Source organism: Rhinoderma darwinii, chromosome 3 (assembly GCF_050947455.1).
Source record: "Rhinoderma darwinii isolate aRhiDar2 chromosome 3, aRhiDar2.hap1, whole genome shotgun sequence".
Taxonomy (NCBI): Eukaryota; Metazoa; Chordata; class Amphibia; order Anura; family Rhinodermatidae; genus Rhinoderma; species Rhinoderma darwinii.
In genome coordinates this window covers 207850490-207874426 of record NC_134689.1, presented here as the reverse complement: position 1 = coordinate 207874426, position 23937 = coordinate 207850490, and the positions used below count along the sequence as shown (strand labels likewise).

At 42.0% G+C, this 23937-nt stretch overlaps 1 protein-coding gene across 4 annotated transcripts in view; it reads right to left on the bottom strand.

Annotated features, from left to right (window-relative positions):
- The window catches only part of RELN (reelin), a 749731-nt gene that overhangs the window by 470047 nt on the left and 255747 nt on the right, over positions 1–23937 (bottom strand). For all 4 annotated transcript variants that reach the window (XM_075857310.1, XM_075857311.1, XM_075857308.1 and 1 more), the window contains exons 4-6: positions 20703–20773; positions 11562–11594; positions 10091–10169 (exon numbers count right to left, since the gene is read on the bottom strand). In XM_075857310.1, the coding sequence (XP_075713425.1) occupies positions 10091–10169; positions 11562–11594; positions 20703–20773 (183 nt within the window). The remainder of the gene's footprint in view (positions 1–10090; positions 10170–11561; positions 11595–20702; positions 20774–23937) is intronic.

Genomic DNA, 23937 nt, shown 5'->3' with positions numbered 1-23937 from the left:
CATGTGGCCGTAGCGTGCTACTGGACTGAAGCACCGGCCTCAGAAGCAAAGGAACACCTAGTGGATTATTTTTGTTAGAATAAATTTTAGGCACCATGTCAGGTTTGAAGGGCTCTTGCGGTGCCAAAACAGTCAAAATCCCCCAAAAGTGACCCCATCTGGGAAACTACACACCTCAAGGAAATTATCTAGGGGTACAGTGAGCATTTTGACCACACAGGTTTTTTACAGAAATTATTGGAAGTAGGCCGTGAAAATTAAAATCAACATTTCTTCAAAGAAAATGTATGTTTAGCGATTTATTTTCTCATTTCCACAAGGACTAAAGGAGAAAAAGCACCGTAAAATTTGTAAAGCAATTTCTCCCGAGTAAAACAATACCCCACATGTGGTAATAAACGGTTGTTTGGAGACACGGCAGGGCTGAGAAGGGAAAGAGCGCTATTTGGCTTTTGGAGCTCAAGTTTAGCAGGAATGGTTTGCGGAGGCCATGTCACATTTACAAAGCCCCTGAGGGGACAAAACAGTGGAAACCCCCACAAGTGACCCCATTTTGGAAACTACACCCATTGAGGAAATTATCTAGGGGTATAGTGAGTGTTTTGACCCAACAGGTTTTTTGCATAAATTATTGGAAATAGGCCCTGAAAATGACAATATAAATTTTTTCAAAGAAAATGTAGGTTTAGCTAATTTTTTCTCATTTCCACAAGGACTGAAGGAGAAAAAGCACCGTAAAATTTGTAAACCAATCTCTCCCGAGTAAAACAGTACCCCACATGTGGTAATAAACGGTTGTTTGGAGACACGGCAGGGCTGAGAAGGGAAAGAGCGCTATTTGGCTTTTGGAGCTCAAGTTTAGCAGGAATGGTTTGCGGAGGCTATGTCACATTTACGAAGTCCCTGAGGAGACAAAACAGTGGAAACCCCCCACAAGTGACCCCATTTTGGAGACTACACCCATTGAGGAAATTATCTAGGGGTATAGTGAGCGATTTGACCCCACAGTTTTTTTGTAGAAATTATTGGAAGTAGGCCCTGAAAATAAAAATCAACATTTTTTCAAAGAAAATGTAGGTTTAGCTTATTTTTACTCATTTCCACAAGGACTGAAGGAGAAAAAGCACCACAAAATTTGTAAAGCAATTTCTCCCGAGTAAAACAATGCCCCACATGTGGTAATAAACGGCTGTTTGGAGACACGGCTTGGCTTAGAAGGGAAAGAGCGCTATTTGGCTTTTGGAGATCACATTGAGCAGGAATGGTTTGCGGCGGCCATGTCACATTTGCAAAGCCCCTGAGGGGAAAAAACAATGAAAACGCCCAAAAAGTGACAACATTTAGGAAACTACACCTCTTGAGGAATTCATCTAGGGGCGTAGTGAGCATTTTGACCCCACAGATGTTTCATAGAATTTATTAGAATTGGGCAGTGAAAATAAAAACAATCCTTTTTCTTCAATAAGACGTAGCTTTAGCGCAAATTTTTTCATTTTCGCAACAAATAAAGGAAAAAAAGAACCCAACATTTGTAAAGCAATTTCTACCGAGTACGGCAATACCCCATATTTGGTCATAAACTGCTGTTTGGGCACACGGCAGGGCTCAGAAGGGAAGGACCGCCATTTGGAGTGCAGATGTTGCTGGATTGGTTTCTGGGCGCCTGTGGGCCCAAAACAGTGGAAACCCCCCAGAAGTGACCCAATTTTGGAAACTACACCCCTCAATGCATTTACCTAGGCGTGTAGTTAGCATGTTAACCCTGCAGGTGTTTTGTAGAAATTAGTGTGAACTCGATGTTGCAGAGTGAAAATGGGATTTTTTCCACAGATATGTGGACAATATGTGGTGCCCGGCTTGTGCCACCATAACAAGACCGCGCTCTAATTATTATGCTGGGTTTCCTGGTTTTAGAAACACCCTACATTTGGCCCTAATCTCTTGCCTGGACAGTCGACCAGGCTCAGGAGTGAAAGCGTACCATGTAAAATTGAGGCCTAATTTGGCGATTTACAAAGTATTGGTTCACAACTGCAGAGGCTCAGATGTGAAATAATAAAAATAAACCCCTGGGAAGTGACCCCATTATGGAAACTGCACCCCTCAAGGCATTTATTAAGGGGTGTAGTGAGCATTTTCACCCCACAGGTCTTTTCCATAAATGAATGCGCTGTGGATGGTGCAAATTAAAAATTTATATTTTTCCCTAGATATGCCATTCAGTGGCAAATATGTCGTGCCCAGCTTATGCCACTGGAGACACACACCCCAAAAATTGCTAAAAGGGTTCTCCCGGGTAGGACGGTGCCATATATGTGGAAGGAAACTGCTGTTTGGGCACGCTGTAGGGTTCAGATGGGAGGAAATGCCATTTGGCTTTTGGAGCGTGGATTTTGCTTGGTAGTAGTTTTGTTTGGAGTCTTACTGGTGTTTCCGTTTATAATGTAGGGCATATGTAAGCCCGGCAGAGTATATAAGGGGCATAGTCAGGTGGTATAATAATGGGGTAAAAAAAAACAATAAAATAATCCATAGATGTGTGTTACGCTGTGAAGCAATCCTTTCTGCACAGGCCGGTGTCGCACTGATATATGGCGTCCTTTATTATCCCCCTTTTTATCCACACTCCGCGCCTTTGTAGTTTGGGGAATTTTGCTAGGAAGTGTTGTCCTGGTATAATACGGGCACCGTCGCTTCCAGCGGATATGTTTGGGCCCTCCCTTTCCTGGTTCCCTAATTTTAGGTAATTGATAAATCGCCTCTTCAAACAGAAGAAATGTTCCCCTCGGGCACAACTGCATATTTTTTTATTTCCTGACTTATTGGAGCCATAACTAATTTTATTTTTCATAGACGTAGCGGTATGAGGGCTGGTTTGTTGCGGGACGAGCTGTAGTTATTATTGGTACCATTTTGGGGTACATGCAACTTTTTGATCACCTTTTATCCTATTTTTTGGGATGCCAGGTAAACAAAAAAACGCAATTCTGGCACAGGTTTTTTCGTTTTTTTTTTATACAGCGTTCACCATGCATTATAAACTACATGTTAACTTTATTCTGCGGGTCAGTACGATTCCGGCGATACCTAATATATAGCACTTTTTTATGTTTTACAACTTTTTGCACAATAAAATTACTTTTGTAAAAAGAATGTATTTTTTCTGTCGCCAAGTTGTGAGAACCATAACTTTTTAATTTTTTTGTCGACGGAGGTGTATGAGGGCTTGTTTTTTGCGGGACGAGCTATAGTTTGTATAGATACCATTTTTGGATACGTGCGACTTTTTGATCACTTTTTATTCTAACATTTGTAGGGCAAAGTGACTAAAAAACAGAAACTCTGGTAACGTTTTTTATGCTGTTCACCGCGTGCAATAAATAATATAATATTTTGATACCTCAGGTCGTTACGGTCGCGGCGATACCAAATACATATGGTTTATTATTATTTTTCAATAATAAAGGACTTGATAAGAGTAAAAGGGGGATTGTGTTTTATTTGATTACTTGAAACTTTTATTGTTTTCAAACTTTTATTATTGTCACTTTTTTTTACACTTTTTTATACTTTTTTTACACTTTTTCTCAAGTCCCACTAGGGGACTTGAAGGTCCAACGGTCAGATTTTTTTTTTTCTAATACATTGCACTACCTATATAGTGCAATGTATTAGATCTGTCAGTCATTCACTGACAGCAAGCCGATTAGGCTTCGCCTCCCGGCGGGGCCTAAATCGGCTTTCGTAATGGCAGAGCAGGAGACCATTGTGTTTCCTGTTGCCATAACAGCAGTCGCCAGTCCTGATTGCCTGTCAGGGCTGGCGATCTGCTAGTAACCGCTACGATGCAGCAATCGCTTTCGATTGCTGCATCGAAGGGGTTAATTGCAGGGATCGGAGCTAGCTCCGGTTCCTGCCATTACAGGTGGATGTCAGCTGTACAGTACAGCTGACTTCCACCGCTGATGACGCCGGATCAGCTCCTGACCCGGCGCCATCTTGCCGGCAGCTACGGAAGCCGATCAGGCTCCGCCGCCGGGCGGATCTTGACCGGCTTTGGTGCTAGGCAGACAGGGAGGCCAGTATTAGGCCTCCGGTTGCCATTGCAGCCACCGGAACCCCGGCAATTTCATTACTGGGGTTCCGATGAGGTGCAAACACCTTAAGTGCAGCGATCGCGTTTGAGCGCTGCACTTAAGGGGTTAATGGCGGGGATCGAAGCTAATTTCGGTCCCCGCCGTTACAGCCGGATGTCAGCTGTAAGATACAGCTGAGATCCGGTGATAATGGCACCGGCTCAGCTTCTGAGCCGGTCACAAACATTCGGCGTACATGTACGGCAAGATGCGGGAAGTCAATGCTTTCCATGACGTACATGTACGGCAAATGTCGGGAAGGGATTAATAAAACGAGTTTAAAAAAAACAACACAGATCTTCTGTGGATATAAACTTCCTCAAATCCTTCTGCCTCTTTATGTAATCCCAGACAGACTCGATGATGTGAACCCAGAAATATACTAGGTTGCCTTATGTGCCCATGTGCAGAAAAGACCCCAAAATTCATTCAGACCCTAGACCAGACCCCTAAACAAATTCAGACTTCAGACCATTGTTTAAAATTAATCCAGACTCCAAAGCAGATCCCAAAGTTTATTCAGACCCCAAAATTAATTGACACCTTATTCCAGTCCCGAAATAAATTCAGAGCACAGACCAGACCCATAAATAAATTCAGACTTCAGACTAGACCCCAAAATTAATTAAGACCCCAGGCCAGACTCCAAAATATATTCGGACACCAGACTAGAACAAAAAAAATATAATTCAGACTTCCATTAACTTGCTAGCTCCCCCGCTGCACGCTGGTTCCTTATTCCAGCCAGCACCAGGACGTTGTGTGCGCTGCTGCACACAGGGTCCTAATGCCAGTAAGTATTAGGATGTTGTGTGCCAAAATGAGGCACTGTGTGTGGCTGCACCTTGAGGTGAAGAGGCAGAGGTGTGAGGAGCGTTAAGTGATGCTTGCAATTATTTATTGGATGAAATCCAATAGAAAACAGCCCTCGTCACGACCCCTTGAGTCCGCAGGGCCCATAGTATACCTTTGAGGAGTTTAATTTAGTTCCGGCTTTAGATTCCCTTCTCAAGTAATGAGAGTTCTGGACTTGATGTCAGCCTCACTATATTCCATGTCATTGGATGAATTCTCGTAGGGGAGCTAACATGACCCTTAGGGTATGTGCACACGGCTTATTATCAGCCATTTTTCTGGCCGTAGACGGCCGAAAAATGGACATAAAATCGGAAGCAGAATGCCTCCAAATATCCGTTCATTGATTTCAATGGGAAATACGCCGTACTGTTCCGCAAAAAATAAGTGCATGTCACTTCTTGAGCCGTTTTTGGACCCGTTTTTCATGGACTCTATAAAAAAAAAACAGCTCAAAAAACGCTGCTTGAAAACAGCTCTGTAATTTCAGATTTTTTTTAGTAAGCGTGTGCACATACCCTTACAGGAGACTCCAAATAGATACCAACTCTGGTAGCAGAACCTCAAACATTGTAACTGAGATGCCACAGAAGGTTAAAACCTTTACCTGGGACCTGACCCTGAAGGGACTACCCATTTCCCAGCCAAATCATTCTAGTCAGGTGATTTGCAATGGAAGTTTGACCTGTACATATATGCAATGTAGCCAGGGTTTTGATTACATACTTGAGAAGAACAGGACCCTTCAGGGGGCTATAAATCAAATCTTCAGTGTGGACTATTAGAAATAATAGAGCATAGTTTAGTGTTAGTGAGGCTGAGCTGGGTAATTCAGTTTTGACAGAAGGACAATTAGAGGACAAGGGCCTAGTCTGAGATACACAAAACAGACTGATCCCTGCCACAGTCCCACAAAATTGACACAAAAACGCCACAAATCAAAACACAGTTGTGTTTAGTGCATTTGATAATTTACTACACGCACTAATGTAAGGGTATGTGCACACACACTAATTACGTCCGTAATTGACGGACGTATTTCGGCCGCAAGTCCCGGACCGAACACAGTGCATTGAGCCGGGCTCCTAGCATCATAGTTATGTACGATGCTAGGAGTCCCTGCCTCGCTGCAGGACAACTGTCCCGTACTGTAATCATGTTTTCAGTACGGGACAGTAGTTCCATGGAGAGGCAGGGACTCCTAGCATCGTACATAACTATGATGCTAGGAGCCCGGCTCCCTGCACTGAGTTCGGTCCGGTACTTGCGGCCGAAATACGTCCGTCAATTACGGACGTAATTAGTGTGTGTGCACATACCCTAACATTTAGGGCTTATTCAGAAGAACGTATATTAGGTCCATGCAATGCGCGTGATTTTCACGCGCCTCGCATGGACCTATGTTAGTCTATGGGGCCGTGCAGACTGTCCGTGAGTTTCACGCAGCGTGTGTCCGCTGCATAAAACTCACGACATGTTCTATATTTGTGCGTTGTTCGCGCATCACGCACCCATTGAAGTCAATGGATGCGTGAAAATCCCGCGCAGCACACGGAAGCACTTCCGTGTGACGCGCGTGATTCGCGCAACAGCAGTAAAAAGTATGTGTAAAGGATCTGCCAGGCACAGCTTCGGGGTTAACTTCCTTAGGTAATCAGTCTTCACCTGAGTCTATCTCTCTGAGACTGACTCCAGCTTCCACCACTCAGGCTGGCAGGCTTAGGAGTGCTAGAGCCTATCGCAGCCTGGCCAGACTCAGCTAGCTCCCGCCCTCTGTCTATTTATACCTGCCTTTCCTTTCCCTCCTTGCTTGTGATTCTTTCCGTGTGGTTTCCTGGCCCAGCTACAGCTCCTAACAATTTGATCCTGCTCCATTCTGACCCTGGCTTTCTGACTATTCTTCTGCTCTGCGTTTGGTATCTCGTGCTCTCCTGGTTTGACTTGGCTCGTTCACCACTCTGTTGCTCACGGTGTCGCCGTGGGCAACCGCCCCTTTCTCTTTGCTTTATATTCCCTTGTATGTTTTGTCTCGTGCACTTACTGAGCGTAGGGACCGCTGCCCAGTTGTACCCCGTCGCCTAGGGCAGGTCGTTGCAAGTAGGCAGGGACAGAGTGGCGGGTAGATTAGGGCTCACTTGTCCGTTTCCCTACCCCTATCATTACAGTATGAATGAAAACCGAAAAGCACCACGTGCTTTTCTGTTTACAAACATACAGAGTGTCATAATGATGGCGGCCGCGCGAAAATCACGCAGCCACGCATCGTACGCGGCTGACACCCGGAGCTGTGAAGTACCTTTTGCGCACGCAAAACGCAGTGTTTTTTGCGCGCGCAAAATGCACACACTCGTGTAAATCCGGCCTTAGCCACACTAAAAAACGCAACAAAAAACAACATTAAAAACACCACAAAAAAACGCACAAAAATGCAGTAAAACGGTATGTGTGAATTCAGCCTTAGGCCGGATTTATACGAGCGTGTGCGTTTTACAACGCACAAATATAGGACATGTCGTGAGTTTTACGCAGCGGACACACACTGCGTGAAACTCACGGACAGTCTGCACGGCCCCATAGACTAACATAGGTCCGTGCGAGGCGCGTGAAAATCACGCGCGTTGCACGGACCTATTATACGTTCGTCTGAATAAGCCCTTATACTTTTCCTTTCCTTTTTTGTATCCACTCCAGTGTTTGACTCAAAACATGATACAAAAACTACCACAGAAACTGTTGATTCCAGCCTAGCATGGGCAATGGTCCTAACATGTTTTCACGGTAAATACTCCCATAATTATTGTTCTTATGTGAACTGAACCCACATTTTTCCTGCATTGTCTCGTGTGCTGAGTGTTTCCTGGCAATAGGGATGATAATTTATCCATGGCTCACTTTATCTCTAATTCTCAATGTCACTGAATCTATTAGCACATATCATGTTTATCTTTTTAGGTATAAAAAGAAGCTACATTTCCAACCATTTACCGGATGAAGATATCCCTGCCCAGTTCACCTCACCAAACAATTTAAGGGAAGGGAAACATCTGCTATTCCTCACATTTTCTAACAGTTTTACGCCTATTCAACAACACTCTCCATTTACTGTTTCTTTTAAAAAAATTACAAAAAGCTGTTTTTCTTTATTCTCCTAATGATACTAGCAGACGTAATATATTGTTAAATTAAAATTTTTTAACCACATTAATTTACTAACTGCATCAAAAAATGCTTATAAAAATGCTAGCATTATTTAAATTTAACATGTGTCTTTTTTTAAGGCATTTTGGTGGTGTTTTTGTTGGCGTTTTTTATTTGGTGTCATTTTGTACATGCCTTTTTTGTTTGTTTTTTTAAGTCCTATTGAGGAACTTATGGAAAAAAACGGCTGAAAAAACAGCCATACCCAGAGCATGATGCGTTCGGAAAAAAATGGCACTGACCAAAATACACTTATGTTTACTTAATTTGGTATTTTCCTATAGACTTTAATATAACATCTAGCCACACAAAAAAAAAAATGCAACAAAAAATGGCATTAAAAAGGCTTTTTTTTTTTGTCTGCTTTTAGCGGCTTTTTTTGAAAAAAAAATGACAGGTTCTTTCTTGCCACGGTTCTGCCTCTGACCTCCCATTGAAATCAATGGGAGGCAGGGAAAGTGTTTTTCACTGCGCTTTTTGCCCGTGGCTCTCAATGGCGGCGAGCGAAAAATTCTGCGAAAACCGTGGCAAAAAAGTGCAGGGAGGTCAAAATCTGCCTCTAAATTCCTTTAGAGAATTAAGAGGCAGATTTTTTTCTGCCAGCAAATTCCTCTGTGTGAACTAGGCCTTATGAAAAAAATGTAGCAGTCATGGCCCCTCTTTTAACTGCTCAAGTTATTTGTCTGAAAAGGCTATGCACATCTTCGCAACCATTTTTTTTTTTTAAATTGTTCCCGTTCATCTAAAATAAAAAAAAGAAACTTTGGAAATGATCTTGATAAAAATGTTCTACCACTTCGTGTCTACAGCTTCTATGCAAAATTATGCATCCCTGTGTAGTCTGATCCTGAAATCATACTCTCTTTAAACTGTCCCTCATGTCTTGCTATTACACAATCACTAGGCTAGCCAAGAAGTAGCGGGCAGATGGAGGGCAGTATGACTGCAGAATCAGACTACACAAGAGTTTGTTTGTGGTCTGTTACTATGATGGCTATTTGAAAAGTTTATAAATTTTTCATTTCAGATCAATTTTAATTACTTCATTGTTAGTGGATCCTATGTATATTCAGTGAGGTGGTTTGCCTCTGCTTTCATAAATACCAAGGACTGACAATTTTATATTCCAAGTAAGGCCTTATTTACACGAACGCACGGACCTATGTTAGTCAATGGGGCCGTTCAGATAGTCCGTGATTTTCAAGCAGCGTATGTCCGCTGCGTAAAACTCACGACATGTCCTGAACTTGCCCGTTTTTTGCGCATCACGCACCCATTGAAGTCAATGGGTGCGTGAAAATCGCGCACGGCACACGGAAGCACTTCCATGTGTCGCGTGTGATTCACGCAACAGTAGATAAAGAAATGAGGGAAAAAATAAAAGAACTTCCTTCATTTATTTTTCTAAACAGCAAAACCGCGTGTCATAAGGATGGCATATGTGTGAAAATCACGCAGTCACGCACCATTCACTGATGACACACGGAACTGCAACGCGCACAAAATGCGCAAAAAAAACACGCTCGTGTGAATCTGGCCTTAGGGTATGTTCACACCGGTGTCGGGGGTTTCTGTTGTTCTGCTTCATCTGAGGAGCAGAACAAGGGAAAACGGGAGCCGATGGTTCCATTCCACCACGGAACACCGGCGGCAGATGGAAGCCATTGACTTTAAAGGGTTCCATCGGCTTTCCTTTGTGGTGTCCGTGGTTGTACTAGAAATCATAGCGCAACTGGATCTGCGACAGAGGGCCCCTGCCTCCAACGCAGATGTGAGCAAGGCCTAAGCATTATCTTCCAAGTATATTGTTAATTCATTAATCAGTCATGAGTCAGTCATATTTAGAAAAAAAATATAGTAATGTTACATAAATTGTTATAAACAATAGATACTCCACCTACCAAATATTAGGGTTCAATTCCTGCTGCTTGTAAGAATCAAAATCATCTCTCAAAATAATACTTTCACTATGGATTTCAGCTGAAAAAGAAAGATTACAGAAAATAAAAGTATACAGGTAATGTATACGTTGAATATAAAATAACATCTATTTTTAAAATAAAACACTGGGCAAGTTTTCATAATTAGTAAAACTGACCTCCTAGGGTCATTTAACATACCGAACAATTTATTATTTTACTCTGACCAAAATACAGATTTCCAAGATGCTCTAATAGATCCTTAACTCCACACGCAAAAACACATACTGCAGCAAATTTTCCTGGGCTGTACCGGAGAAGTTGCCAAAGCAATGGCCTCATCTCAGACCTCACTCAGTGCTTTGTGGTGGTTGGCTGAAGCTGCACCGTACAGATTTCCTGTACTGCCCAACCATTGCATTCACTCTGCACATACTACTGTTCATACTGAGAGCCATCTTCTCCATTTAAGCTGCTTCCTCTTGTATTTGGACTAGAATGCAAAAATAATTTCTTGAAAGGGAGCAGACATCTCTCAGTATTACCAGTATTATGTGTAGAGTGCATGCAGGATGAGGGCAGAGCAGGAAGTCTATGTAGTGCAGCTTTGGTTAATAGGTGCAGGGCAGGAAGTAATGTCAGAGTGGGGGCATCATTTAAAAAACGTTTCCTGTATAACTGAGAAGCATGTAACAGCATTTGTAATTGGCTCCGGTGTTAGGGACCTCTAGTGTAAAGAACACCTTGCAAAATTGCATTTGCACTCATATGTTAAATAACAATAGTAGGTTAATTTTGTAATTATGAAGATTTCCCTGGAGTCTCAATTTGAGTAATGAAAAAAATGTGTTATGGTGTATTCACACGTGCAGGTGTTGATCAGGTTTTGTTCAAGTTATTTTATCTAGTGTTTGTAGCCAAAAACAGGTGTGGATCATAAAAGGGAGAGAAAGTATAAAGGACAGATATTAATTATCCTCTTATTCCAATCCACTCCTGGTTTTGGCTTTAGAAACGGAAAAAAAAAAAAAACTTGAACAAAACTGCACGTGTGAATTCACTCTTACGGTATAATTACAGACGTCGTTTTGATGAAGTATTTGGTACAATTTTTGTTTAATTTTTTTTGCCAAATATGAAGGACTGGACACAAAAGAAAGGAGCTGAGTCAGTCTTTTGTTTATACCTTTCCTTTCTTTCGGGTCTACTTCTGACTTTGGTTAAAAAAAAAGAATCAAAAACTGCATCAAAACTGTGTGTGCGATAATGGCCTTAGGCCACTTTCACAGGGAAGTATTTCGGTCAGTATTTTGCATCAGTATTTGGAATCCAAGACTAGGAGTAGAACCTACACAGAGTAAGTATATTATAAAGCAAATTTACAGGTGAAAATAGCAATGTTGATAATTAGGTCATGTACCATCATCATTCTAATCTAGTAACGAACACTTACCTAAATTTGGGCGTAATGGTGCTTTTGTTGGAGCTACAAGGAAAAAGAAAGCATAAACATATTCAGTACAAATTTATATATTCATCTATAGGCCACTAGACAGTCTTGCAAGAATTTTGATTCATTGGGTGCATGTCTTTACAGCCTTGGTTTAATCTGTCACTAATATGTGGAGTGTATCCATATTAATTTATGATGTATGATGTGGACATTCAATTACATGATTTTTCTAACTTTTTAGTGTTTCTTTGTGACATAAACTTTGAAGAAATTAGTCTGAAGCGTTGGTTCTGAGTATTAGAGCTGGAGCTGCAGTGAGCGCTCTGACCAATAAGATTTATTGTAGTTTAGAAAATTATGTGAGGTCACCTCATTGACCAATCAGATGCTAAATCTTGTATTCTAAGAGGGCTGGACAAGGGCACACCGCTTCATCAAATTTAATGAGCAGAAATTTTCTTAAAGGGGTATTACAGTTAACTTTTTTTGGTATTTATTTGTTTTATGGATCAGGATATCATACCATTTTGTAATATATATGTATTTAAAATGCTGCTCACATACCTTTCTTATATCAGTACAGTTGACACCCGTCTGCACAGTAGAATGGTATAGCCCAGGGGTCAGCAACTTGTGACACCAGTACCACAGCCGGTATATGGGGCACGGTTTGCTGGCACACTTCCCTCTCCCTGTATCCAGTGCTGTTGTGTGCTTGGCGGCGCTGAACACAGGGAGAGAGAGCGGCGCTTCAATATCAGCTTGGCGATGCTTAATACCAGGAGAGAGAGAGCTATGCTTCATTGTGTTTGTTGAGGCTGAACACTTGGCAAACATGCAATGCAGCACTGCTCTCTCTCCCGGTCTCCCATGTGCTCCCCCCAAATCTGGTGTTACATAGTTTGTACGGTTGGAAAAATAAACATGTCCATCAAGTTCAACCAAGGGATGGGAAAGGGGAAGTAAAAAATTTCTACACATAGGAACTAATGTTTTTTTTGTTCTAGAAAATTATCTAAGCCTTTTTTAAAGCCATCTACTGTCCCTGCTGTGACCAGCTCCTGCGGTGACTATTCCATAGATTCACAGTTCTCACAGTAAAGAAGGCTTGTCGCCTCTGCAGGTTGAACCTTTTTTTCTCCAGACGGAGGGAGTTCCCCCTTGTTTTTTGAGGGGATTTTACATGGAACAGGATTTCACCATATTTTTTGTATGTGCCATTAATATATTTATATAAATTAATCATGTCCCCCATTAGTCGTCTTTTTTCAAGGCTAAATAGGTTTAATTCTTCTAATCTTTCGTCATAACTTAGATTCTCCATGCCCCTTATTAGCTTTGTTGCTCTTCTTTGTATTATTTTCTAATTCCAGGGCATCCTTTCTATGAGCTGGAGCCCAGGACTGAACTGCATATTCTAGATTAGGCCTCACTAATGCTTTGTAAAGTGGTAATATTATATCCCTGTCCCGCGAGTCCATGCCTCTTTTAATACTCGACAATATCTTGCTAGCCTTTGAAGCCGCTGATTGACATTGCATGTTGTTATTTAGTTTATGATCTACAAGTACAGTAGCGATGGTCTCTCCTATGTGCACCCACCCCCTGAAACTGCTGTTCAGTACTCGCTCTCTCCTCTGTGCAGTCCCCCTAATCTGGGATTTAGTAGCCACAGTCTCTCCTGTGTGCAGTTTCCCTGGCTGGTGTTCAGTAACTGCGGCCCCTCCTATGTGCACCCCTCCTCCAGCTGGTGTTCAGTAACCGTAGTCTCTCCTATGTGCACAGCTTCCCCTCCAGTAGGTGTTCAGTAGCCTCGTATGCACCACAGATGGATCATCTTTGCAAAGAAAGTCAGTGACAAGTGTTATACTGAAATGTAAGTTTAATTAACTGATTAATTGGTTTATGTCATATAAAGTACATGGTAACCGTTCGTCTTAAATGACTTTCATGTTTGCATGGCACACTGAGTACTTTATTATTTTTTTTCTTTTTATCGGCATGCCATACAAAAAAGGGTGCCTACTCCTTCTATAGCCCATTGATCAGTCCTGTGTAATGCTTCTATGGACTAACTAAATAGGGCTAAATATGGTATCATGACCACCACCCTAAATGTCATGTGACCCCGGGAATTCAGTTAGCAACAGGGTGTCATGACATATGGGCTAACCGAATAGGACTAAAGGAGGAATAACGAATATTATTATTATTACTTTTATTATTATGGTTATTGCAACAATTACTTGTATTTAGATATATAACAAGGCTAGCTGTCTCTATGTGATGTATAACATGACTGCCTGTCTCTAGTTATGTGTATAACATGATCGCGGGGGTGCGATTATTGCTATGGCGACCAGAGGCCTAAAAATGGCTTCCAGGTCTGCCACAGAAGCCTATTAGGGCACTATAGGCTTCCCGTCCTGTGTAAAAGTGACAGTTATAATACACTGCGCAACATAAGTAGTGTGGTGTATTATAACAGCGATCAGAGGTTCTAGCCTTCAAGTTACATAGTGGGACTAAAAAAAACTAAAAAAATAAATTATAAAAAAGGTTCTGGAAAAAAAAAGTTTCAAGTAATAAAATATAAAAAAATTTATTTTTTCCCTTAGCAAGTTCTTTATCAATGGAAAAAAAATTAAATATTAAATTATACATAATTGGTATCCTCGTGTTCATAACGACTTGAACTCTAACAACATTAGGCTTCTATCCCATGCGGTGAACGCCATAGGAATAAAAAAAACAATACCAGAAAGACCGTTTTTTAATCACCTTGCTTTAAAGAAAAAGAACCAATGAAAATTCAGCTCATCCCACAAAAAACAAGCGCTCACACAGCTTTGTTGACACAATAACAAAGTTATGGTTCTTAGACTATAGTGACACAAAAAAACATTCTCATATTCTTTATTTTTACTGTGGAAAAATTGTAGAACACAAATAAATTATATAAATTTGGTATCGCCGGGATCGCACTGACGTGCACAATAAAGTTAACATGTCATTTCTACCACATGGTGAACACTGCAAAAACAAAACAAAAAACAACAATGTATTAGCTATGCTAGAATTGTATTCTTTGGTCACATTGCCTCGCAAAAATAGAATAAAAAGGATAAAAAAAGTTGCATGTACCCCAAAATGGTAGCATAAAAACTACAACTAGTCCTGCATAAAACAAGCCCTCACACAGTTCTGTCGACGGAAAAACAAAAAAAGTTATAGCTCTTAGAATATGGGGACGCAAAAACATGAATTTAAATTTTTTTTTATTGTGTATTAGTAAAACATTAAAAAAAAACTATATACATTTGGTATCGCCATAATCATACTGACCCGTAGAAAAAAGTTAGCAGGTCCTTTATACTGCAAAGTGAATGCCGTATTAAAAAAAATCTAAAAACTTTGCAGGAATTGCAGTTTTTTTATTACCTTGTCTCCCACAAAAGGGACTAAAAAATTATGAAATAGTCATTGTACCAATAAGGGTATGTGCACACACAAAATAAAAAAACGTCTGAAAATACGGAGCTGTTTTCAAGGGAAAACAACTCCTGATTTTTAGACGTTTTTTATTCAAAGTCGCGTTTTTCGCTGCGTTTTTAACGGCCGTTTTTGGAGCAAAAAACAGCCCTCATACAGTTAAGTCCATAAAAAATATTAAAAAGTTAAGGCCCCCAAAAGGCAGGGTTGAAACATCCTGATGTGCAGGCCAGAGGGGAACATTTCTTCTGTTTCAAGAGTTGGTTATCAAGGCCCTCATATTGTGGAACCAATAAAGGGAGGGCCCAAGCACATCTGTTGTAGTCGAGGATGCCCGTATTGTGCTAGTGCAACACTTTCCAAGTGAAATTCCCCAACCTTCAAATGTGCAGAGTGTTTTCCAAAAGGGGATAAGAAAGAGCACCAATTCACTAAAATCTGCGCTTCAACAGCCAAATGGTGCTCCTTCTATTCTGAGCCCTGCAGTGTGCCCACACAGCAGTTTACGTCCACATATATGGCATTACTATTTTAAGAAGAACTCACTTAATTTATGGAGTGTGTATGTCCATTGGCACAAGCTGTGCACAACATAATACGCACTGGAATGCGCACTTTACACCATCTTCTACGCTTTAATTTCTGGAAAACACTTGTGGGGTAAAAATTATCACTTCACCACTTGATAGATGGTTTAAATGGTGTCCTTTTCACAGTGGGGTGACTTCTGGGAGTTTACCACTGTACTGGTGCCTTAGGAACTTTGCAAATGCGACATGGCGCACAAAAATCAATCTAGCAAAATCTGCGCTCCAAAAGCCAAATTGCACTGTTTATCTTGTGGAGGAAAAACAAAGGTGAAAGGTGAGCCCTAATCTACCCGCCACTCAGTCCCTGCCTACTTGCAATGGCCCGTCCTAGGCGACGGCGTACAACTGGGCGACGGTCCCTACGCTCAATAAGTGCACGACAGACAAACAGACAAGGGTACACAGACGTTAGGGAAATGGGGCAGTTGCCCACGGCAGCACCGTGAGCAACGAGAGTAGTGAACGAGCCGAGTCAAACCAGGAGTGTACGAGGTACCAAACGCAGAGCAGGAGAGTAGTGAACGAGCCGAGTCAAACCAGGAGTGTATGAGGTACCAAACGCAGAGCAGGAGAATTGTCAGTAAAGCCAGGGTCAAAATGAAGCAGAGGACAAATGTTCAAGCAGCAGCAGCAACAGAGCCAGGACGCAGACAGAATCACAGGCAAAGGAGGAGCAGGAAATGCAGGTATAGACAGAGGGCGGGAGCTAGCTCCGTCTGGCCAGGCTGTGATAGGCTCTCCCCCTCCTCAGCCTCCCAGCCTGACTGGTAGAAGATCGTGTCACTCTCTCAGACTTAGGAACAGGTGCAGACTGATTACCCACAGGCGTCGACACAGGAGCTGTGTCTGGCAGATCCTTTACAATGTCATTTCCGACCAGGGTCTTCAAATGGATCCAGCCAAGCTGTCCTCAATTCTCAACTGGCCTCGTCCGCAAGGACTCAAAGAGGTCCAATGCCTGCTAGGATTCGCAAATTATTACAGCCAGTTTATTCCTCATTTCTCCTCTATGACGGCTCCTAATTCTGCTTTGTCCAAAAAAGGGGTTAATGCTAAAGACTGGACCGCATAGGCCGAAGCCGCATTCCAAGCTCTCAAAGCTGCCTTCTCTTTTGCCTCAGTCCTACATAGACCGGATTCCACCAAACCATTTGTTCTGGAGGTCGATTTTTCTTCTGTGGGAGTTGGAGCTATTCTGTCCCAAAAAACTTGTAGAGGGAGACTGGTGGCCTGCGTTTTTTTCTCCAAATCGTTCACATCCGCTCAAAAAAAATTATGGAATTGGAGATAAAGAACTTTTAGCTATTAAATTGGCCATGGAGGAATGGAGACATTTGCTTGAGGGTGCACGGCACCCCATCATCATTTACACAGATCATAAAAACCTCCTATATTTACAGACTGCTCAACGCCTAAACTCTCGTCAAGCTGGGTGGGAATTATTCTTCTCCAGATTAAATTTTCAGCTTCATTACAGACCTGCTGGAAAGAATACCAAGGCTGACGCCTTATCTCGCTGTTTTGACCCCACGGACGAAGAGCCCAGCCCACAGTTTATTATAGATCCGAAACGTATTGTGATCGCTGCTCCTGCTGAAGTGGTACACATTCCCAGAGGAAAGACCTACGTACCCCCGAAACAAAGGGATTGTGTTCTGCTTTGGGGTCATGCCTCCAGAGTTTCTGGGTACCCTGGCATCAAAAGGACTCTCGATTTGATTGGTCGTCAGTACTGGTGGCATTCCATGTACCAAGACACTAAAGACTTTGTTTCTGCCTGCTCCACTTGCTCTCAAAATAAAGTCTCCCATTCAAGACCTGCTGGCCTGTTGCACCCCCTGCCTGTGCCTGACTCTCCCTGGTCGCACATTGCCATGGACTTCATCACCGATCTGCCTAGTTCTGCTGGGTGTACAGTAATCTGGGTTGTGATGGATCGCTTTTCCAAGATGGCGCACTTCGTACCTCTCTCAGGCCTTCCGTCATCTTCCCGACTGGCAACGCTGTTTGTCGAGCACATCTTTCGCCTGCATGGTCTTCCTAAGCACATTGTTTCTGACAGAAAATTTCAGTTCACATCCAAGTTCTGGAGAGCCTTGTGCAAACTGCTGGAGGTCAAACTAGACTTCTCTTCCGCGTACCATCCCCAATCCAATGGTCAAGTAGAGAGAATTAACCAAATACTTGAAGGTTTCCTCAGGAATTTCGTGTTTCCGAGACAAGACAACTGGGCAGGTCTGCTCCCATGGGCCGAATTTGCCTACAACAACCATACGGGGGAATCTACCCGCTCTTCTCCCTTCTTCTTGGTGTATGACCAGCACCCAGGAATTCCCCTACCAGTCTCTGTGCCTTCTGAGGTTCCAGCTGCTAACACGGTCCACAGCGACTTTCTACGGATTTGGCAGACGGCCAAGGACTCCATCCACAGAGTCGTAGCCAGGTTTAAAAGAGACGCGGATAAAAGACGCAGGATACCGCCGCAGCTCCTTCCTGGGGATAGTTTGGCTATCCACCCGGTACATACGTTTGAAGACCCCTTGTTACAAGCTAGCTCCTTGGTTTCTGGGCCCCTATGAAATAACTAAACAAATTAATCCAGTAACTTTCAATCTTAGCCTTCCTCCGTTTCTAAAAATCTCTAATTCCTTCCACATTTCTCTGCTGAAACCCACCATTCTCAACCGATTTTTTAAGAAAATTCCTGTCCATCCTGTACTAGTGGTTGATGCAGAATTTGAAATTCAAGAGATCCTGGATATCAAAAGAACACGGGGGAGATTGTGGTACCTAGTGGACTGGAAAGATTATGGTTCTGAGGAGAAATCATGGGAGCCCGTGGAGAATATCAACGCCCCAGCTCTCATCAAGGACTTTGAGCGAAGGTTTCCAAGCAAGCCTAAAAAGAGGGGGCATAAAGGGGGGTACTGCAACGACTGCCGCGCCGTTCCCCGCCGTTCCAACGGCCTCTGCTCCGGTTCCGGCGCCCTCCGGTTCTGGGGTCAGGTGAGTGCACCCATTACCTCCTTCCGTGGTCAGCATCCTCGATGTGCGGCTGCAGTCACTAGAGGGCGCGCGCGCTGACTCGTCCTGCCTTAAAGGGCCAGCGCGCGCCTTAATTCCTAGAACTTCCTATTTAAGGTTCCTCCTCCCTTGCATCCCTGCTTGTTTAACCAAGTTCCCCGTGAGTTCCCTGTGCCCTAGTTCCCCATTTCCATTCCTTCTGCCTTTTAACTGGATTTCCCGTTACTGACCTCTACTTGAACTTCACTATCCTTGTCTGTCGCCTGCCTTGACCTATTGCTGCCATACCCATTACGACGTCTGCCGTGACCTATTGCTGCCTTACCCGTTACGACGTCTGCTGCCTGCCTTGACCTATTGCTGCCATACCCGTTACGAAGTCTGCTGCCTGTACTGACTTCTGATTATCCATCCGACAGCCTCTACCCGCTGTGCCAAGCGTTGCCTGGGTTCCAATCACCATCTCCCAGACGACACCGAGGATCCACGAACAAACCGGTGAGAACAGTTGTACATGGTGGTGGCAGCATTATGCTGTGAGGATTGTAACGTCTATGGCTGCGTCCCGTCGTTCTGAATTACCCCTGAACGGCCGCGGCCATGGACATGTGAGTTCTCTGCAGCGTCGTCCTCCTGTGAGGTGCCGGCACTCACTTCCTGGTATCGAGACTGTCTCCAGAGGGTGCACGTGCACGGTCTCAAAGGGCCAGTGCGCGCATAATTGCAGGAAATCTGCAATCAAGCCCAGAATGCCACTGGACTATAAAAAGTGCTCCCCCCTTTTGTTCATTGCCTGAGCGTTGTTCATTACCCAAAGTTTGTCTTGCTAATGGTCCCCTAGTGTCTTCCAGTTCCCAATTGTATCCTGTATTATGTATCCCATGCTGTCCTGGTCTAATGTCGTGCTGAAGCTGTTGTCATGTTTTCCTACTCCACGCCTGACGTCTACCTGCTGCCTGGTCCCAGCCGAGCCTGCCTTGCTACCGTCCGATTTGCCACAGGTACCCTTTCTGGACTATAGACTCTGTACTATACCTGTTTGGCCAGCTGCCATCCCGCTACGCGGCACGGCCCAGTGGGTCCACATACCGTATCATGACAGTGATGCCTTTCATCAGCAGCGGATGGAATACTGGTCAGGATTGAAGGAAAGATGGATGGCAGTAAATACAGGGCAATTCATGAGGAAAACCTGTTTCAGTCTGCCAGAGATTTGAGACTGGGAGGGAGGTTCACCTTTCAGCAGGACGATGACCCTAAACATACTGCTAAAGCTACACTGGAGTGGTTTAAAGGGATACATATAAATGTCTTGGAATGGCTTAGTCAAAGCCTAAATCTCAATCCAGTTGAGAATCTGTTGCATAACATGAAGACTGCTGTACACCAAGGCACCCCATCTAACCTGGAGAGTTGGAGCAGTTTTTCCTGGAAGAATGGGCAAAAATCCCAGTGTCTAGATGTGCTGAGCTAAGAAATACATACCCCAGAGACTGGCATCTGTAAATGCAGCAAAAGGTGGCTCCAGAAAGGATTGACTTTCAGGGGGTGAATACTTATGCATATTAAAGTTCTCTGTATTTTGTGTTAATTGTTGTTTGTATCATAGTAAAAAATATTTAGCACCTTCAAACCTCAACAAAAATTCATTTTAATTTAAGGTTGTAATTTGTAATGCAACAAAACAAGAAAAACATCAAGTGGGTTAATATTTTTGCAAGGCTCTGTGCCTATGACCACATCCTTGACATGACTTGAACTGCTGCATAATTTTGTATATTCTGATTTGTTTCTTGACATGTTTGCGTCTTCCATTAGCCTTAAAGCTGAAGTCCCTTGGTCCCTCATTAGTAAAGATAAAAGGTAACAGATCCAATGAATGTGAGAGGACAAGTGCCTTAAGCGTATACAAAAAGCTGAGCGATGGCAGTCTTTGATCAATAAAATAATGCCCTACAATGAAAATCAGGAGTATGAATAACGCTGCAAAAAAACACAACATATACATACAATTTCAATACATAAAATTCCTTACCTCCTTGCTCACATAACTGTTGTGCTAGAGCATCTTTGAATATAACCTGGCCTCTGTGGGTTGCGGTAGCCCTGGAGGCAGAAAAAAAAAAAGTCTATGACTAGCCATAATTCACTATACATAGTATACAATTTATTGAACTAATAACCTAGTTGGCACGCATATAAATATTTGGGCACTCATACTTTTGCCACTCACAGATATGTGATATTGGATCATCTTTCGCAATATATAAATGACCGAGTCTAATATGTTTGACTCATTTGTCAGATTTGGTTCACTTTATCTACTTTTAGGTCTTGTTTAAAAATCTTATGTCGTTTTAGGGCAAATTTATGCAGAAATATAGAAAATTCTGCAGGGTTCCCAAACTTTCAATCAGCACTGTATATAAAACAGACCACATTTCAAAACACAAATCAATTGTATGATATAACAATATGTTATGTCCCCTGCCTATCATATAATATCTCAGCTGAAATTCCAGATGATTAAGCATGTCCTCTGACCAAGACGAGGGTGGGGGGATAACTTCAAACAAAGAGAAGCTTTTTGGATTTCTACATTCATAAACAGTGGTTCGGAATGGCCTCAATAGAGCAAATACATTTCATAAACGTAGATATACCAATAATTGCACAGCAAATAAATATTTTCTTTTACTTTACTACAGACGCATTCACACTGAAGATGATAAGGCATGTCAATTCATAATGTATTATTCATTTTGAGGGTGAATATTGAATTTGCTGCCTCTTATTTTTTCTCATAGTATTCTCCTATTAGGTCCAACAATATATCTTGCTTATTTTTCTATTTTCTTGTTCTTTCTACTATTTCATATTCCTAATGTTCTTTGTTTGTTCTCACATATAAACCTTACTCCCGCTTCACTTTTACCATCCACTCCTAGTGACTGCAGAAGCCACACCTTTTTCCACTTACATTTTTAAACAGGTTTCTATTTCTAAGGCAAGGTGCACACTAGTGCTATGTCTTCTATTCATAACAGTTATGACCCCAATGAAGGATTCCTTTTTTAATTGGTCCTATTTACTTATAATTAGGTCTGTCAGTTTTCTGTCAAGGTTCCGATACTTTCAACTATTACGGTGCTGTTTTTGTCATAAAAAATCCTAGAGCCCCGATAGAAAGGGAAAAATGTGACGAAGCGCATAGCCGTATTATGGATATGTCCTGGAACCATATATCTAGAACCAAGCCTTTTCCAAAGCTTACTGATCCTTTGCAAAAGATACATAACTCTAGCACGGATCACTCAGACGCAGCTGATTCATTATGGATTTTCGGGGCAGATTCCATACAGAAAATCTGCAACAAGCTACCGTACAATACATGTGAATGGGGTTTTTAAAATTCCATCCACATGTAGCGGAAAAAATCAGTCCGGATTTTAGAATTTTTATGCCTATTATCTTATGGAATTGTTACAGATTTTCCCCAAAGACTTTACTTTTTGCAATGAAATGGGTAAATTCTGCAGAAAATCCACATCTAAATCCAAATTCTATATGCCTGATTATTCATCAATTTCCCTGCTTATTGTATATTACATCATGGATGATTTTGTTGCCAATTTATGTTTTCATTTATAGATTATTGAGTATGAAATCCTATTCATATTTCTGTTATTTGTATTTTCAATTTGCTTTTGCTAATATTTATTTCCTGTTTTATTATTAAAATATTTCTGAAATAGTTCTACGAGGACTTAAATCTCTTGAAAAGTATAGGTCCTTTTACACTGGTAGATTTTCTACTGGTAATGAGTGCCGATATAGCAAGTCAATTGTTCGGACATATACAGTTTCATTATAGTTGGCAGCACATCCATGTTTACATGGGGATATGTGCTGCCAAAAATGTTCTTTACGCCCACAGTTAGCCAACAAACTAGCTTTGGAAAATGTTTACATGGGGCAAAGACCGAGAACGAGTGTTCGAAAGTGTGCTCATTTGGGCGATCATCAGCCCAGATTTTTTTCTCAAAAATTAAAGGAACACTAAACCTATAAATTAAAGATAAATAAACATGAGATAAACTTTCCCAATGCTGTTTGTCAGTCTTCGGGAATATCTGTATGGTCCTAAAACATAGAACTCTTGAAAGAAAACAGGGGTTAAACTATTTCTGATTTTTTTCCATTTTCGTCTTGCAGACAGCTAAGAAGCAGGGCTTAGCAAATGTTTGGGGTTTAGTATTCTTTGTTGTCCTTTGCGGACAACAGAGACGTGGGGGGAGGCTTTTTCTGCAGCAGGTTGTCATACAGCTAGACATGTGATGGTGGGGACAAGAAGGGGGGAATGACTGATCTCCTGGGACAAACATATAGAGAAGTTCTTTATCTCTTTCTTAGTTTTTATTTCAATATGCGACAAAATAGAATTAAAGTAAAGTAGGAGATAAAATAAGGAATTCTTGACAATTTTTTTATTTCTGCTGTGTATTTTCCATGTTTAGGGTCCCCTTAACTACTTGGACACATGACCAGTATAATTGTCCTGAAGTAGATTGGGACAGAGAACACACACATACACGGGTATATATATCGCAAAACGTCTATAGACACAGGAGATATGATAAAACATGTAAATTTAATGAAAATAAGTACTCCACAAAAACATGATAAAATCACTTAAAAAAGCAAATGGCTGCTATAACTGGTCTAACTAGGGGATGCCGCCCTGATAAGCAGCCCAATACAATCAACCCCAGAAAAAAGACCTACCTAGATACCTCTCAAATAACTAGAACAATGGTAAGGACACAGGTAAAGAGAATATTACATCAAACCGTATAAATGAACATGCCTTAAAGCATCATGGAGTGTCCATAAAGAGGAGTAAAGAACGTATGAAGCGCACCACGCGTATCGCCCATAGAAGTGAATGGCATTAATGGCATGCTACGATGCTTCCGTAACTGCCATTCACTTCTATGGGAGTTATGGAAACAGCGCAGCTCGGCGAAAACGCTGTTTTCTGATTACCGTATTTTCCGGACTATAAGGCGCACCGGATTATAAGGCGCACTTTCTATGAGCGCCTTATAAGCAATCATGTTTCATATATAAGGCGCACTGGATTATAAGGCGCAGCACATTACCGTTAAATAAACCATTGCTCAGACTGCAAGTCAAAATTTATTACACTTTTTAACAATAACTTGCAACTGGTTCAGCTGTAATTGCAAATCAAAACGTTTAGGGTATGT